This window comes from Puma concolor, chromosome C1 (assembly GCF_028749965.1).
Source record: "Puma concolor isolate L17-30 chromosome C1, mPumCon1.1.hap2, whole genome shotgun sequence".
Lineage (NCBI taxonomy): Eukaryota > Metazoa > Chordata > Mammalia > Carnivora > Felidae > Puma > Puma concolor.
Genome location: NC_141674.1, coordinates 34,247,455 through 34,264,986, shown reverse-complemented (window position 1 = coordinate 34,264,986; position 17,532 = coordinate 34,247,455). Strand labels below are relative to the sequence as shown.

Sequence of the window (17,532 nt, the reverse complement as noted above, 5' to 3'; positions counted from 1 at the left end):
GGCGCCGTGAACCTCACCGGTCCCCTCGAGGGCAGGGGAAGACACCCTCGCACCCGTGTCCTGCATCCCAAGTGACCACGCGTGTGTGGAATATAGGCCCCCAAGCCCACGGCCTGACGGAAGAGGCCTCGCCTCAGCCTTGCCCACCCCAGCTCTGCTGTGGCCACCCAGCCAGCACGCTGCCCGCACTTACCTCCCTGCTGCGTCTTGACCTGGATGGTGGGGCTGGGTGGGCCGTCACCCACGGCAGTGAAGGCCAGCACGCGCAGGCTGTAGGTGATGCCAGGCAGCAGGCTGCCCACGGTGGTGAGGAGCCCGGCGTCTGTGTTGTGCTTGTGCCAGGCGCTCAGGGGGCGGCGGGAATCGGGAGTGTAGTAGACACGGTACCCTCGCACCAGGCCGTTGGGCTCCTCGGGCGGCTCCCACTGCACCAGCATGGTGCTGGCGCTCAGCATGCGTGCCTGCACACGGCGCGGGGGGCTGGAGGGCGCCTGCTCCCCTGTGCGTGCCCGCACTGCCTCACTGGGTGGTCCTCGTCCGATGCTGTTCACCGCCAGCACGCGGAAGGCATATTCTGAGAAAGGGCTGAGGCCACCAATGCTGTAGCGGGTGGTGGCCACGCCATCCACCTCCTGGAAGGGGCCCTCTGCACCTGCTGCACGGTACTGGATGCCGTAGTAGGACACGGGCTCTGAGTTCCCAGAGTCCCAGGTGAGGGTGACACTGGTGGCAGTTGTCTCCGTCACCACAAGGTCAATTGGAGGCTTCGGCAGAGCTGGGAAGAAAGTGAGAGGCTCAGGATGGCCTGAGGTCATGACTCCAGGAGCCAAGCCTGCCTTTGATGTTATCCAACCAGAATGTGGTTGACCCCCACAACACACCTTGAAGCAGAGCTTGAAAAGTTCAAGGTGACCTCTAAGGGCACCTACCAGGGGATGGTGACCACACCTGTCAGGGCTTCCAGGGGCCTTTGGTCATCTAGTGTCTACCCACGTTACTTCGAGAACTCACTGGATCCTCACCTAACAACCTAAGACGCAGAGGTGGCATGGCCTGACCAGGTCCCATGCACACAGGCTGGGAGGCTGAGGTCTGCCTCTGGGGCTTGCCTGCGCTCCTTGTGGGCACCTATGCGTGACTGGGGCTGGTGTTGGGGAGAGATGCGCCTAAGGGAAAGGTCTGGATTTTAGAAAGTGTTGGGGCTTTGGGCCCCACACACCTGTGGCTTGGCTCAAATTGAAGGTAGAAAAGCCCCAGATCCACAGCCGACCATTTAACAAATAATTATCAAAAGCCTACTAAGTGCTGGGCACTGCGCTGGGGCTGAGGACACAGGTCACACAGCCGCACTCCTGCCCTTGTGGAGTTTATACTCTAGGGTGAGTGGGAAACACTGCGTCCATACTCATGACTCCGGTGCACACAAGGACAGCAGACAGCGGGGTGCTGAGTTGGGGACATCCACAAGCGCCTCACAGGGCTGAGACCCGGACTGGGGGAGAACCAGCAGAGTGAGGGCTGGGTGAGCGCCCGGCAGAACTGAGTAGTGCCAGCAGAGCTGGGTGAGGGGAGCGAGGATCCCGGTGTTTACCCTAAAAGCAACGGGAAGCCACTGGAAGGCTGTTTTCTTAAAAGAGAGTGGTGAGAACCTGCTTCACATCTTCAAAAGATCACTTCAGTTGCCGAATGGAGGACGGCTCTGAGGGAGGAATGGAGGCAGGGAGCCTGGAGAAGTGTGCGTATGCATGCCTATCCCAGGGAGCTGGTGGAGAGCCCACGCCCCCTTGGCCACTATTTCACCATATCCTTCCTGTCAGGGGGTTGGTAAACTTGAGGGTCTGGTGCCATGTAGTGGCTAGGGGGTCATACTGTAGCATCAGACTATAGCATCAGACCCCCAAGAGTTCAAGTCTCTGCTCTGTCATTTCCTCCCACGTGACCCTGCATCTCAGTTCCCTCATTTGTAAAACAGGAAGAGGGCCTACCTCCCAGCATCATACAAATGAAACAAAGTACTCTGTGCTTACCAGTGTGGTATCTGCCCACGGGAACTCAGTATCTGTTTGCTATTACTAACACTATGAATGACAGAAACTCCTCTCTCCACCAGTGAGGTCCAGGAGGACCCCAGGAGAGGGCGATGACCCCTAGACCTCATCCATCCCCACAACAGCCATCCTCACCAGCTACAGGTGCTGGGACCTCCTGTCACCCTGTGCGACAGGGCGGGCCGCAGACCACGGCAGGCATGCATATGGCACTCACCTTTCACTGTCACCTGGGCTGTGGCTTCGATCATGCCCAGTGAGGAGATGGCCACGCAGGTGTAGTTGGCGGAGCGCACGACATTGCTGAGCTCCAGCACGTTGCGGCCAACAGGCATCTCATCCTCCTTGGTGAGCTCCTCAGCCCCCATCATCCACTTCACGTAGGGCATAGGTGCGCCCACCGCAACGCAAGTCAGGTTCACGCTGCCACCTGGCATCACCTCTTGGCTGCTGGGAGGGATGGAGAAACGAGGAGCCACACGGCGCACTGTGGGAGGAGGGAGAGAGGTACTCACGGGCCGGGCAGGACACTCCGGAGGATGGAAGGGCAGGGGCCCCTCATCCAGGAAGCCCCGCTTGTCAGAGTCAAACCCACCTCAGAGACAGGTGGGGTAGAGTCCCTGGGCCCCAGCTTACCACCTCCCACCACCCCACTTTTGGGCTAGAAGTAGCCCCCACACTCAGACCGGAACATAAGAGATTCTGCAACCAAGCTCCCACTTTACAGCCTAGGAAACTGAGGCCCAGAAAAGTCCTTTCTGCCCAGGGTCACACAGGGACTCAGTGCAAGGTTTGGGCCTCAGGTCTACACTGAGGGCCTAGTCTGGGCAACATCCCAGGTTGCCTTCCAGTGCCTGCCCCCACCTGCTCTTGACCCTCTCCAGAGGGGCTAACTGGGGCACCAGTGAGAGAAGTCCAGGCACCCGAGGGTGGAGGACCTCAGAGCATGGCTGGGGCAGGGCAGAGGGTCTGCCCAGGAGTGACATGGCCACCTTCTCTGGAGTCACTGCCTCCACCTCCAGGCTGTGACCCAAGGTGAGAGATGAGGGCAAGGGGCATGACCACTTGCCAGGACCTCAACCAGGCTCAAGGCACAGCCTGGGAACCCAAGGGGAAGAGCTGCCCCTCAGAAGGGGCTGGGTAAGGGGTCAGGGCAGGCCAGGGACGTGGTCCGCGGGCAGGATGGGCATGACGATGGCAGTAACACGATGAGGGCGCCGAACAGACGGCTTTCTGCGCCAATGAACAAGGGTCTCAAGAGGGAGGGTAGCTGTGCCTGGCCACGACCTCTGGTCTTGGGCTTTCCAGGCCAGAAGCTGTTCTGAGCTTCTCAGGCCAAGTTGTAGCCTGGAACCCCCCCCCCCCCGAAAGTTGGAAGCTGGGCACAGACATTTGGAACATGCAGAAGGAGGGAAGGCAGGCAAGACCTAGCCATGGGCAGGCATGCGTGGCATGCTGACGGGTCATGCAGCTGGTGGGCGGGGGCACCCCTACAGACAGTGCTGGAGAAGGCAGGCAGCGAGGCTAAGGAACCAAAAGGTGGCACCGAGAATTCGTGCGGGTCTCCGAGGACCCTTGCTGGGGAGCCAGGGCATGCAAAGGACCCATGCTGTCACATCAGGAGCACCTCCACCATAGGTTCCAGACTCTGCTGCTCAGACAGCCCAAACCACAGAATCAGAGCTGGAAGGGACCGCAGAAACCACCTGGTCCCATCTCTGACCTCACTGCACAGGGGTCAAGCTGCAGCCCAGAGACTAGACACCCAACAAATCACCAGGTCCTGTTAGCACGTGGCTAAAGTATCTTTCAAACCCACTAAATTTCTTTCCAGACCCAGAGGCCACTGCCCCCACCAAAGTCTCGGCCACGGTGGCCTCCTCCAGGCCCCTCCACAAACAGCACAGTTCTGCTCCCATTACTTCTCTGTTAAAACACCTGCATGGTTCCTCAGGCCACATGACCAGACCCCACATCACTCAGCTCCTGCCCCAACTCTGTCCACACCACCTCACTCCGAGACCTCTAGACAGAACCCCCAAGAAAGCCACGTGTGACTGGCATCATGGGCTGAGTCTACTTCCCTCTGTGTCCCCAGGCTCACTTGGGATCTCAATGTGTCTCATGGACATCTAGTGTTCTGCCTTCTAGAATTGGCCTCTTCATCTTCTTTAGGGGAACTGCCTCTCCTCCCATTCTTGCTACATGGGGCATGTGACCCAGATCGGGTTAACGAGACATATAGCCTTTGGACTTCTGCAAAAACTATTAGAACAGCTTTCTTTCTATACTGCCACGGGTAACCTTAGAGGGACTGGGGACCACCTTTTGTAACGCTTGGAAGAACACACTTGAGAACAAAGAAGTCAACTGAGGAGAACAGAGCTAAGACACACACCAGAGCCTGACCAAACTATTTAAATATCTGGATCCAGCCCTGCCTGACACCAAATCTACCTCTACATATTTGAGTTTGGTTAAGACAAGAATCTCCGTGTTTTGCTTAAGCCAATTAAGTAGGTTTCTGTCACTTGTCCCAAAGCTGGGAGTCCACATGGAACAATGACAACATGTCACAGGTAGAGAGTTCTGCATGGCAGAGAATAGTTGGATCCTGGGCACAGCTGGCAGGAGGGACCCACAGGAGCGCCCTTTGAGCACTCACTCCCTCGAATGATACCAGAGTGAGACTGGGATGCACAGACAGAAGCACTGCCCAGCCTGGTGCTGCGGGCCCTCCCTGAGCTCCGGGGTTGGGCCTGGGGGGCTGGCAGTGGGAGGAGAGGTACGGGCAGGCAGGTCTATTTGCAGACCAGGCCCGGGCCTGCTGACGAAGGAAGGGGTCCAGCACAGTCCTGGCTTGGGCGGACAGGCACAGGGGAGCATTCTTAACTGATCAGGTCTTTATTCTCAGCCCATGTCCTCCTCGTTCATGGGCACCGAAAGAAGCTCGGGGAAGGGAAACCGCTCTTGAATATCTATTACGTGCTGAAGGCTTCCTTGCTAGAGATGCTATCACCTCCCAATTACAGACAAGAGAACCGACTTAAGACTGATCCTTCTAAGTGCCATGCCCGAATTTACGTATTACCAGGAGATCGTCTGTGTGATGAAAAGCTCACACCCTTTTGAGCCCTGGCTGATAAGTCTTAAAAAAGACAACTGGAAGGCTCTAGGGAGAAGCTTCTGGACAGCCAGGGCTGGCAGAAGATATTCTCCAGTTGGCAGAAGGATGGGATTTTGCTGGGGCGCCTGGGTGGCTCAGTCGTTTGGGTGTCTGACTTCAGCTCAGGTCATGATCTCACGGCTTGTGAGTTTGAGCCCCGTGTCAGGCTCTGTGCTGACAGCTCAGAGCCTGGAGCCTGCTTTGGATTCCATGTCTCTCTCTCTGCCCCGTCCCCCCTCACACTCTGTCTCTCTCAAGAATAAACAAACAAACATACAAAAGAAGGATGGGACTTGGAAAGCCTGTGCCAGGGGACACCATGGCTGCAAGCTTGACCCTGGTCAGTGGTGGAATCTTGGGGCCTGATTAGTCCCGGGACATAAAAACAAAGAGCCCCAGGGAAAGGAAGTAGGTCCTTGGCCAATAAACCTTGGGTCCCGACCTAAGCAGTATAGAAAGCAGTGTAGAAAGTGCAGGACTGTACTCCAAATAGTCCTGGGAGGACAAGGTCTTCTGTTCCACTGTCAGGAAGTGGAGGCCCTTCAGAATAAACGTTGAGAATAGTTTTGTTTTCCCTTGTATTTTTCCCCTCCTACCTGCAGGTGGAAGACAGAACATTGCGGGGACTAAGGATGAGGTCAGATGTGACCCTTAGGATCATCCCTAGCACCCGGGCAAGGGTCTCAAGCCCAGAGGCTGCTAGGGATGCACCCTTGACTTTGCCGGAGCACCGGGTTTCGGGCACACACAAGGAGCTCTGGAGCGAGACTTCCCAAAGCTCAGGCTCATCTTCCCTGCAGTGTGAGGGAGGTTAGGGTATGTCTGCAGAGGGAGGGTGGGGGCAAGAGAGGTAAGAGGTGGCCTCCTGGGATCCCGAGTGCCAGTGGGGCCCTGCACCCTGGACCTGCCTGGACAGCCACCTCCGCCCTAACAGCCAGGAGTGGCCGGCGCCTCCCTGCAGCAGCCCCATGGTCACTCCTCCCACCGTCCCAGACACAAGGCCTCCAAAAGGGGCAGAACTTGCCCTGGACTCAGTCTATTGACAGAGCAACAGCAGGGAAGAAAAAAGCCAGAGCCAGGAAAAATGCACTTAGGTCTAATCTTGGGCTCCAACAATGCCGGTCTATTACTGTTCCCCGTGCATCTTTACTGCTGACATTTTATAGACAATTTCCAAAACAGGGCTCTGCCATGTCTGGATTATATTTCAGCTGTAACTTTTAAGTCTAATTATTTGCGCTGACAACCCCCTATAATAGGGCGGTGTGGCGCCCGGAGGCATCAGCATTCAGTGGAGTGACAGCCTAATCGCAGGGGGAGGCAGCCCCGCAATCTGCATTCACTCACAGAAATTTCTCTGATGAAAATAACACAACATTAAGGAGGGGATGAGGGGCAGGATCCACTGTATCAAGATAAAATAACTCTTTAATAAATAACCTTGTGGCTGCCGCAGAGCAGTAATTAAATGCCGGCGCACTCGGCACACAGTTTTAAGTAAAGCTGGAAAAATGTAAGATGTAATTATCAGCGCCAAACAAATTACCAGCCCGGCAAATCCCCCTGGAATATTTAGAAACTCATTTCTGCTTTCCCGTTAAATATTTGTATACGTGCTTATTTTTGGTGGGACCACAGAGGGAGAGACAGAAAAGGGATGTGGGACCAGGATGGTGGGGGAATGGGTGTAGGGGGAGGCAGCCGCAGGCAGGCTGGGCTGTCTGCTGATGACTGCTTTCTGGACGCCCCGGCAGATCCGCCTGGTCAGCAAAATGGTGTAACCAAAATGCCCCAGAGCTCAGGAGCGCATATGGACGGATGCTCAGGGCTGATATCTGAGCTGGGGCCTCAGCCCTCCTCCCGACTGACTCTCTTCTCCCTCACGGAGGAAAGGGGACCAGGTGGTCGGAGTCTGCTCCCTGGGGCTCAGCCTAAAGCCCAGTGGACGGGTGAGTCTCCTCTGACCACTGAGATCATGTGACACAGGAATGAGTGCCAGCCTCTGCTGCTGGCCCCAAGGCTAGCAGTAGAGGTCTGGCCCTGAGGGTGGGGCTGAGAACAGAGCCCCATGTGAGAATGTTCTGGAATGGGCTGGAGCAGGGTCTCTGCGGAGCCCTTCCCAACCTGTGGCTGGGCTGGGGCCTCTTCTGGCTCCCACGTGGGCCTTACCAAGTTGCAGTCAACTGTTCGGTCAGGTGTGAGCTCCCTGAATCTGAATGCTCAGTGCCCAGCACAGGCCTGAGGAAACACCAGAGGGCTGGGAGGGCCTGGGCAAAGGGGCTGAGGCAGGTGGGAAGATCTTCATTCAGCTCTGATTGGAAAGGGGTTAAAGACAAGAGTGTAGATTTCCTTCGTGCCCAAGATGATGCCACCCACCTGTGCCATGGACACCAAACTTCACGAGGCCCATCGGGGCTTGGTGGGAACCTCAAGGTCAGGGCAGACCCGCAGGACTTTGTGGGGTGAGCTCATTCTACATTAGCCTTTTCCCTTCGTCTTTCCAGTGGCTGCAGCTGAGCTCGGGCAAAGGTGGAGTTTAGGTGATACGGTTGTGGAGAAAGGCCCCACAGGCGCACGTAAGGCTCTACTGCTCTCAGCTCCCCCAACCACTCCTGAGCCCCACCTGGAACAGAGAGCTGGCCCGGCCCAGGCACAAAGGGGGGCACAGTTTCGTGTCATGCACCATGCCTGCCTGACCGCCCCAGCAGGGGAGCCTAGCTAAGGGGACATGCAGCACGTGGCACATCAGGGACCCAAGCGGCACAAACATGCAGGGCAGGGGGCCAGCCCGCCCACCCCTGGTCCTGCCGGCCTGCCGGCCCAAACAGCAGAGAGCAGAGCCCGACTGGCGGGCAGGCCTGGCTGGAGCGAGCCTGAGGGAGCTGACCGAGCCCTCTGGGCCATACTGACGGGAGCATCCCATCGACGGGCGAACTGCAGATGGATAAGAAGTGAAAAGGACCAACCTTCTCGCTGATCTGAGAGATGAGAATTTGGGTTGATGGCAGAGTGCGATGAGGATGAGGAGGGAATAAAAAAAAGACAAGGAGAAACACAGAGAGAGTAAAAACAGGCCAACCTTCAACTGCCCACACAGCACGGAAACAAGACAAGACTCTTGTGCCCCACGCACACGCACGTGCACGCAGGTGCACGCGGACCACGCCGCTCACGAAAGACTCAGGACTCATGGAGGACATGGTGGACAGGGCTGGGTCCCACTGGCAGGTGCTGGGGCGCCAAGGGTGGGACAGGGCGGGGTGAAAGGGGAGCACAGGCGGCCCCCATGCCTCACACACACCCCATGGCTCGACAGACCCAGTGAGCTGGGCTCTGGGGTCGGGGCCCACCCAGCCCACAAACGCACCAAGGCACACGGGCTGCTAGATTCCCACCACCTTCAGGAAGCCCCACACTGCACAGCACCAGCTTGAGGAGCTGGTATGGACACCTATGGGGAGAAAGGCTGTAGAGACACTGCCCTGTTGAGACTCAGCTGTGGCCAGCGGCCAGCTCCCTGAAGAGAAGGGGGAAGGTTGGGCGTGGCCACACCCTGGCCCCTGGCAGCTCTGTGTCCTGAGAGCTGGAGGAGAGAAACGCTGTGGATGGAAGGAGAGTGTGAGTCACTCGGAGACAAAGACGTATGGTGACACAGAAAGGCTGGTCCACCCAGCCTGCCTGGGCCCGCTGGACTGTGGGTGGAGCTGTGGGCAACCGTGAGCAAAGGCACGTGTAACTGGATGACGCATCCCCAACAGCTATCTCGACAGCAGCAGGGGTCACTGGCCACCAAGCACTTCCCATGTGCCTGCCACTGTGCCGGGAGCTTCACACATGCTGTCCCATTAAATGCAGCGGCTGCAGGGGCTCAGACAGAGAGCAGAGCCCTGAGAGTTTGGAGGACAGAGGAGATGCAAGGCACCGAAAACAAATCCAAGGAGGAGATGTGGCCTCGAGCCCAGTGGACACAGCGGGAGAAGAGAGATGGAGGGAGGTGAATGCTGGCAGGGAGGCCGTCTATCTACTGTAGTGGTTCCCAGCAGGTAGGGTCCCCCCAGGCGACACTGGGCAAGGTCTGGAGAGGTTGTGGATTGTCATGGCTAGGGGGTACTGCTGGCATCTAGGGGGCCAGAGGTGCTGCTAGACATCATACAATGTCCAGGATAGCCCCACATAACTGAGTCATGCAGCTGCAAGTATCAACTATGCTGAGGTTGAGAAACCTGGGCTAGAGTCCACACCAACCCGGATGCCGAGGCTCCCGACAGCTGGAGCCCACTGGCCTGGAGGGGCCCCAGGTGCCTGCGCTGGAAGGAGACCTCACAGCTGCTCTGCTGGCAGCAGGCAGGCACTGGGGGATTTCTCCATGGGCGGCGCACTCACAAGCAGGGTTCAGGATAGAGCTGGTGGCCAGCACAGGAGAGGCAGTCTCAGAGGAGCTGGGGCTGATGGGCCCTCTGCACTGCTGGGGGTGGAAAGCAGGGGCTTTACCAGGACAGAGATGAGGAGCAGTGGGGACATGGGAAGCAAAAGTCCTAGGAGCAGGTTTTCCAGGTGTCTACAAGTCTCATTACAAGTCCTGGGGCTACGGGGCAAATTGCTTTTGACCAAACAGGGCAGGTACAGGTTCAGGTGGGGCCTGGGTATAAGTCAGGTCTTGGGGACAGAAACTTAGGGCTGAACCTTACATATCAGGGCCTACAGGAACATGTGTGTGAGGGAGGAAAAGACAGAGCCAGGTTGGGATGGCCTGCCTTAGGGTCCCTGGCAAGTGGGGCTGAACTAAAGAAACTCCCACACTCCCTGCCCCAAAGACTTTGTGGGTATTGGCCAGAAAGGTGATTTAGGAAGACTTGGTGGGAAGGGGGGATGGACCATGGCAGGGTCCTGCCTGAGGACCTTGTGTGGCTGGAGGTAAGAGTTCCCTGGTTAGTGCCCGGCTGGCAGCTACGGTGGCTGAACTCTCTTCATCTCCAAAGAGACCCACCGCCTCGCCTCAGGGCTGAGGCCAGTGTGACGGTGACTTCAGGGACTACCACCCAGTCAAGATAACAATGCAGGGTCCATCACCTATGTCTGGGCCTTTTCCTGCTTCAGTAAGACCTCCTGCAGCTCTGCTCCAGGAAATGTGCCCATAGGACCAGCCCATACCCAGGCAGCAAGGGTTTCTCAGTGGCTCTGCTGGGCCTCTCCTCTCCCTGATGCAGCCACTCTGGACCCGATGATCTTTTGGAAGAAGTGTTCAGTCAGGACCGCAGAGCACTTGGAATGGACAGTCCAGGTGGGAGGAGGCACCAAGGGCTGTTCCAGCTGCTCCTCTCTAGGAGGGGACTTGTCAGACCCCTTGTGTGCCAGTCAGAAGCTCTGGCTGCAGCCGTGTGGGGAAGGGCTGTGCACCTCACAACTCCACTCTCTTGGCCTTGTGGGTGGCTCTCAGGCACCTGGCCTCTCTGCTTTGATGCTGTTCTTTAAGATAGGCCCTGGGTCCACTTAGGCGTGCCTTGATGAGGGCACCTGACAAGGGGGCTGAGTGGGGACCTCCCACCCCACACCCCCAACTCTGATGAAGATAGTTCCATGGTCTCTAAAGCACAATTTGCCTGTCACCCAGTGGGCTGGCAGGCTGGGCCTCTTGGGAACCTGTGCCCTAACACAGAGCAGCTCCTCCATAACTATATGGTTGAAGGCCTGATTTTCCTTGCCCTTTCTGACCATGTGGCCCCAAAGAGTGGGACAGGCCGTTGACAGGGCCTGGGCAGACAGGCAGATGACCCCCTCAAGAAGTGGCCCTAAGCACTTAGCATGATGAAGTCATCACTGCAAGGAAGCCGCGTCCACTTTCCTTTTCAAATCCCCTGAGTGGAGACAGTTTCACTTGTAATGATGTCCATCTGTGCGGGAGGGCTAAGTGAGGGGATGTGGGAGGAGAAGCAGGGTCCCTGCTGGGCACTATGCACACCAGACCCTGGGTGTCCTCAAGAAGGAGCAGGTGGCCGGCTTTGGTCACCCTTGGGCTGTGAGCAGAGCAGACACTGGACACTCCAAAACAGTCCCCAAGCCCTCTCTGCTGGGTATCTGGACTTGTGAAAATGCACAATCCATTAAGTCCCAGCAAGAAACACCTGAAACACAGTAGGTGCTCACCTACAGGGGCTCACAACTACCTCAGACTGACCCTCTCTACAAGGGTCCTGGCTGGTGACAGAGCACAGCCGGCTCTTCCTCCAGGAAGGCCCTGGGCAGACCTGGCCTCCAGAGGGGCAGGTTCACCTGGCCTGGAGGTCCCCCCGCCCCCCTTCGCCTCCCGCCAGCTGGGGTAGGCAGGACAGACTCGAGGAATACTGGGCCGGTATGCCCATGTTTACACACAATCATGTATGCTCATCTGTGCACACGCACACACACACACACACACACACACACACACACTGACAGTGAGAAGTCTGCTTGGAAGGCTCGAGACTCCCGTGGGGCTCTGGGCCCACGTGGCAGGACCTACAAGAGATACAAATGCTCCCAAGAGCGGCTGCCTCCCAGAGGGCCTGCAGAGAAGGAAGGAAAAGTAGCGGTAGACATAGGGAGTCTGCCCAGTGGGAGCGCTGTGACGGCTGTTCTTGCTGCGGCAGAAAGCGGTAGGAAAGGAGAGACTGGGCCCACGGCAGCCCCCACCGTCCACACCAAGGGCTCCGGACAACGTGCCCAGCAGGGCCAGTTCAGCTCCGCAGAGACAGGGCTGGGCTCTGCCTGCATGCTTACCTCGCACATACAGGTTGGCGGGGGCCGAGTAGCGTGTGCCTTTAGAGTTGGTCGCCACACACTCGTACTTGCCTTGGTCCGACTCCTCACTGCTCTCAATCTGCAAGGCACCTGTGGGGACACAGCGACAGAGGTCAGGCCTGGAACACGGGGAGGGGGCTTTGACAGCATTTGGGCTCGTGTTGACGAGATGTTGCAAAAATCGGGGCCACGCCTGGGCACCAGTGTTGCTTCCAGGAAGCTCTGCCTGATGAGCCCACTGGCCTCCCGGCTGGAAGCAAGGGTCACACTCTGGAACACAATCCTGCTTGTCCTGCCCTGCAGTCTAGTAGGGCCTGTGGGCTGGGCCAGGGGCTCCATCACACCCCCTACCGCCCTGGAGTGTCCAGCACTACAGCCCGTTTGCCAGTGAGCATCCCCATTAGTGCTCCCAGACCTACCGGGCCTGCCAGGCAACGCGGAGCCAGGCATAGGTGGGAGCAGCCTGTATACCTGGGGTCCTGGGAGCTGCAAGCATGCAACGGCTCTCACTGGGCAAGAGCCTGAGAATCCACCGCCCGCCAGAAGTCCGCAGGAAGGAAGGGGCTTGCTCTGGGGGCCTGGTGCCCTGCTCACAGCACCCATCCTCTCCTCCCACCCCATCCCCACCCCACTGGCCCCACCCATTCCGGCTCCTCTCCTCAGCCTGGTCCTGCTAAAGTGCTTCGACCCACCACGGCTGCTGCATAATTCAGGAGGCTAATGGAGGCTGTAGCTCCCACTCGGGCCAGTGCCCTGAGGGGCTGCTCCGGCCGCAGACGGACAGACAGGAGCCAGGATTCGGTGGGGGGCGGGGAGGGGGGGACGGGGCGGGCAGCTGAAAAGGACCCTCACAGAGGTCCAGTTGTGGCAGGTACAGGTAGGGGAGCCCAAGGCAGAGGGCAGGTGGCAGGTGTAACCACTTGACTTGGCCACCCCCCAGCTCTGGCAGTAAACACTGGAAAAACACTGTTCATGAGCGCACACCAGAAAGCTGTCTGTGACAGTAACACCCCGAGGCACAGGCAACACCCCCTCCCTGGAACAAACCGACAGACAATCAAACCCACACAGGACAGCCCAACGGACACTTAACCCCATAGCACACAGCCTGACAGAAAACCGTCGCCTGCATGGAACAGCCAGGGTGACCCTGACAGCCCCACCCTTCCCAGGGGAGGCTGGTTGATGGTCACCACACCCACACAGGACACAGACAGAACCTGCGGGACCCCACCTGACTGGACTGGTCAGGGGCCACAGGAAGAGTTCCACATCACACTCTAGTGGCCCAGCCCCCAGGGGAGGACCCCCACGGGTCCTGGCTGCGGCCTCTTCACTGCCTGACACCCCTCTCCCACCACCCAGGCCCAGGGCAGCAGGAGGGGCCCTGAATATGCAGGGGGCTGGGCGCTGGAGGTGGGGGAAGAGGCTGCGAAGGCTCAACCCCGATGCAGGACAAAGGGCTGGCCTGCTCCCTGGTCCTAGCCTCAGCCCTCCCCACTGGGCGTCAGGCAGCACGAGCATGAGGGCCCAGCGCACATGCCAAATACCCATCTCCTCCAAGAACAGCCCTGTCGGGCACTCAACAGGTCATGTGTATGGGATGGATGGACGTTGTTACAGAAAACGTTCATTTGAGCAGGTGGGGTCAGGCCCCTGGCTAGTGGTGGGGTGGGGGTGGGGGTGCTGCACTGGGTCGGCTCAGCTGGGGAGCGAGGGGAGAAACAGTGGCTGATGCCACAGGCAGGGACAAGAAATAGTGCCTGGGTGGGACCCCTGCTGGGGGAGGAGGCTTCCCCCCCCCCCCCCGGCCTCCGTGCTGAGAAACAGGACTGGTCAGGGGACCCAGTTCAGACCCCGAGCCTATATACACACAGAAACTCCCAAACCTGGAGTCAACACCAAGCCCCAGCGGCAGGGACATGAAGAACTGGTACAGGCTGAGAGGACGGGTGGGGGGTCTGCAGGGTCAGTCCTGTCCTTGGAGGGTGATGGACAAGACGCCCCACAGGGAGGCAGCTGTTCCTCAGCCCAGCTTCCGTCCTGAGACCACCCTGGCCCTGGACTGAGGGGTCTAGAGGTACCCGAGGATGCTGAGAGACGTGTGAAGGGATGAAGTGAATAAAATCAGTGCAGAAGCAACCATTTTACAGCATGGCTGCTCCAAGCCAGACACCGCCCAGACCCCTGTCTCCTCCTCTAAATCTCATGAGCCCTGAGGTGGGCCCTGGCCCCGATTTAAAGATGAGGAAGCAGACTTCTGAGAGATGGATTGATTTTCTGAAGGTCACACAGGTGAGTCAAACTCGCACCCAGATCTCTGAGTCCAGAGTCTGATTTCTGAAGCCCCAGGCTGCGGGGCTCTGGAAGCAGCCGGGGCTGGCAGGTCATTTGATCTGGTCACAGCAGACCCTGGTTATTCTGTGTTACTGCAGCACCTACACTAAAGTCTTCACTGCATGTTCCTCCTAGCGTGTGCTGAGCTAATGGGATTTACAGGATGGTCCTCACCCTGTCCTAGGGCCAGGAGGTTAAAAGGAAGTCAAGCAGTCATTGAGGGCCCCAAGAAAAAGGAGCTTCTTGGGAGGCAAGGCAAGGCAAGGCCTGGTCACGCTGCCCCACTTCCTGGGAAGACTCTCCATCTGTGACCGGGCTTGGGGATCAGCACTTGGCTTCGCTGTGGGAGCTGACAGGGTCCCTTCTGTGGGGTTGGCCTGGAAGGCCCAGGAAGCAGGGCTTGCCATCCCCGAGGCAGGGCTCAGTGGAGTTATTTCTACAGTCCAGACTTGCAATGGATGAGTCCACAGGAGGGAATGACCAAGAGTGGAGGTGTGTGGTGGCCGGTGGTGCTGAGGGGACCGGAGCTGGAGATGAGGAGGCTGGAGAGGTCGGGATGGGCATGGGGGAGGTGACGGACTGGACGGGATGGAGTGGTGGTGACAGCAGTGGCGTGGCGTGGCGTGGCGAGATGCACGGACAGCATTCTTACCTCTGATTGGTGAACCACCTGGCGAGGTAATTTGAATGCAAATAAGATCAGAGAGAAGCATTAGTACAAAAGGAAGGAAAGCCACAAAAAGCCAAACCAGATAAAATAAAACATGAGAAAGGGCCTTAAATACACGGAGAAATCGAGGCCCGAGTTAGGCCGACGCAGGTGACAAGTGCGCAGGCACCAGGCTGAGCCAGGCTGAGTGCGGGTGAAGCTGTGTCCCCCGGGTCACTGGCACTGCTCTGAGGAGGTGAGGGAGGGTGGGGCCGGGGATATCGGGGCTGGAGGTGATGGGACTCAGGAAGGTGGAATCAGGGCTCCTGCAGACCCAGCTGGCTGAAGCCAACGAGGGGAAAAGTGAATAAAAGTAGTAGCAACCCCACTCCTTAAGGGCACCTAAATTTCACAGGTGGGTAAGATTTCAAAACAAAGCACTTACCAAAAGCAACCAAGGAGGTTAAGCACACAGAAAGGGCTAAAGGGAGGGCCTGCCATAGGCCACCACCACCAGGCCAGGTTTCCCTCAAGCAAAGCAGACATACCAGCCAAGCCCCACCATGGGACTTGGCGTGAACTTACACCCCAGTAGCAAACGCCTTCTACAGCCCACTCGACCCTGCTAAAAAGCGAGTAACTATTGAGTTTACCCCCAACCTGACTGGTGAGAGCCAGAGGCCGGTGTCCCCTCCCTGCCTGTTCAGTGCTTCAAGCCCAGGGGGCCAGACGCACACCTCCAAATGCCTGGTGCAGGGTGGTTACGAGGTCTGAACAGCTGCCTTCCCAGCAGGTGCCTCCTCTGAGGCTGTGTTCGGGCCCCATCTTCTACCTCTGCCTCATCCAGAGGAGTGAGCAGCCTCCGGGCGAGCCTGGGCCCAGGGCTGTCCACCCTGACCCTCTCTGCCCATTGCTACGGGAGGGAAATATGCCAAAAGACAAATCAAACACTGATTACTCTCTCATTAAACTCGATGACAACTGCCTAGGAGGAATTATCCATGTTCACACGGGAAAGATGAAACAAACTGAGGAACAGCAAGTGACTTGCCCAAAGCCCAAGGTCACATGGCCTGTAAGTGAGGTCGCAGGAACTAATCAGGTCTGGTGCACAGCCTCCCCACTGCAGATACAGAGGCTGGAGGGAAGGTAAAGGCAGCTGCTGGGACCTGGGCTGGGGGTGTGAGGGGCTGCAGAGAGACTGGGAAGAACCATCATCACAGTGATCCTCCAGGCATGGTCCAGGGGACCTTTAGTGGCCCTGAGACCCTTTCAGAGGGTCCACAAGGTCAAAACTATTTTCATGATACTAAGAAGTTATTTGCATTTTTCACTTTTGTTGTCTTGTGACTATAGAGTGGAGTTTTCCAGAAGCTCCGTGAAGTGTGATACTGCAACAGAGCAAATGTGGAAGCAGATGTGAGAATCCAGTGACCATCTTCGATCAAGCCCCAAATTAAAGAGATTTGTTAAAGTGTAAAACAATGCCACTGTACTCATGAAATGTTTGCTTGAGGAAACATAATTATTTTTCATGAAAACATATCATTTAACATATAATGGTTTTTTTTAAAAATAATTTTAAAGTTTAAATATTTAAAACCTTTTCAGTCTTAATATCTAATATGATAAATGCTGACAGGAAAAACCTCCAGAAACGAAAGCTCCTTGAGATTCTCTAATATTTACAATCGGAGGTGCTAAGACGAAAAAGTCAACAGCCACTGATCTACTTCTACAGTGCTTGCTGGACATGGCAGGGGGTGGCTGTGTAAATGGCCCAGGACTCGGACCCCTAGCTTCTGGCCTCTGCTCTCCCCAAACCTAACCTGCTGTGTGACGAGTCTCTGGACCTCTCGGAAGAGTCATTTCTCTACCAACTGAAAGAAGAATTTGCCTTACCATTTCACAAGGTGGGTGTGGGAGACTGGCAGGGACCCAGGAGTCTGCATTGCTCCCGAGAGGTGCCAGTGTGCTCAGGCCAAAGGGAAATCATGACCATGCACCGCCAGTGTCCCCGCCTGACAGACCCAGACCCTGATGGGTGAAGAGGGTTGGGGGGCAGGCTCTTCTGGTCAGAGCTGGGCCAGCCAGCAGAGTAGGGGACTGCAGGCGTCAGGCCCACCCTGAATGAAGCCTGCTCCGCCCTTGGCTCTGGGTCCTATCTGCCAGAGCCGGTGGGCCTCCGCCTGCAGCCAGATGCTGGCATCTATGCTCAGGCCCTGTAGTCTCAGCTCAGGTTTCAGAGGGTGTGGAAGGAGGCTGTGCTCTGGGTGAGAACGTAGCTGTGTGGATCAGGTTGTCCTCGACGGTGATGAGATGGCGGCTTGCACATTCAGGCCACTGAGCAGAGCACGGGAGGTCTCCTTGACGCCCTGTCCAGGCTTGGCAGAGCGTGTGGGCCACCAGCTCCTTTCAGGACCCGGCAGTGGCTCTGAACCCCACTTGGAGACTGGCCCCTGCTAGCTGCTCCAGTGACACCATCTGCTCCTGACTTGATTTCCATTCTCCCTGAACTTGTCTCCGTTCCTCCTGGGTCCACCATGGGCCTCGAG

General features: G+C 57.4%; 1 protein-coding gene across 15 annotated transcripts in view; it reads right to left on the bottom strand.

Moving 5' to 3' along the window:
• Positions 1 to 17,532, bottom strand: part of PTPRF (protein tyrosine phosphatase receptor type F) — an 88,390-nt gene that overhangs the window by 29,448 nt on the left and 41,410 nt on the right. For 10 of the 15 annotated variants that reach the window (XM_086716713.1, XM_086716712.1, XM_086716716.1 and 7 more), the window contains 4 exons: positions 14,981 to 14,998; positions 11,971 to 12,081; positions 2,266 to 2,535; positions 194 to 775 (listed from right to left, as the gene is read on the bottom strand). In XM_086716713.1, coding sequence (XP_086572839.1) covers positions 194 to 775; positions 2,266 to 2,535; positions 11,971 to 12,081; positions 14,981 to 14,998 — 981 coding nt within the window. The remainder of the gene's footprint in view (positions 1 to 193; positions 776 to 2,265; positions 2,536 to 11,970; positions 12,082 to 14,980; positions 14,999 to 17,532) is intronic. The other 5 variants (XM_086716714.1, XM_086716717.1, XM_086716719.1 and 2 more) reach the window with 1 other exon arrangement.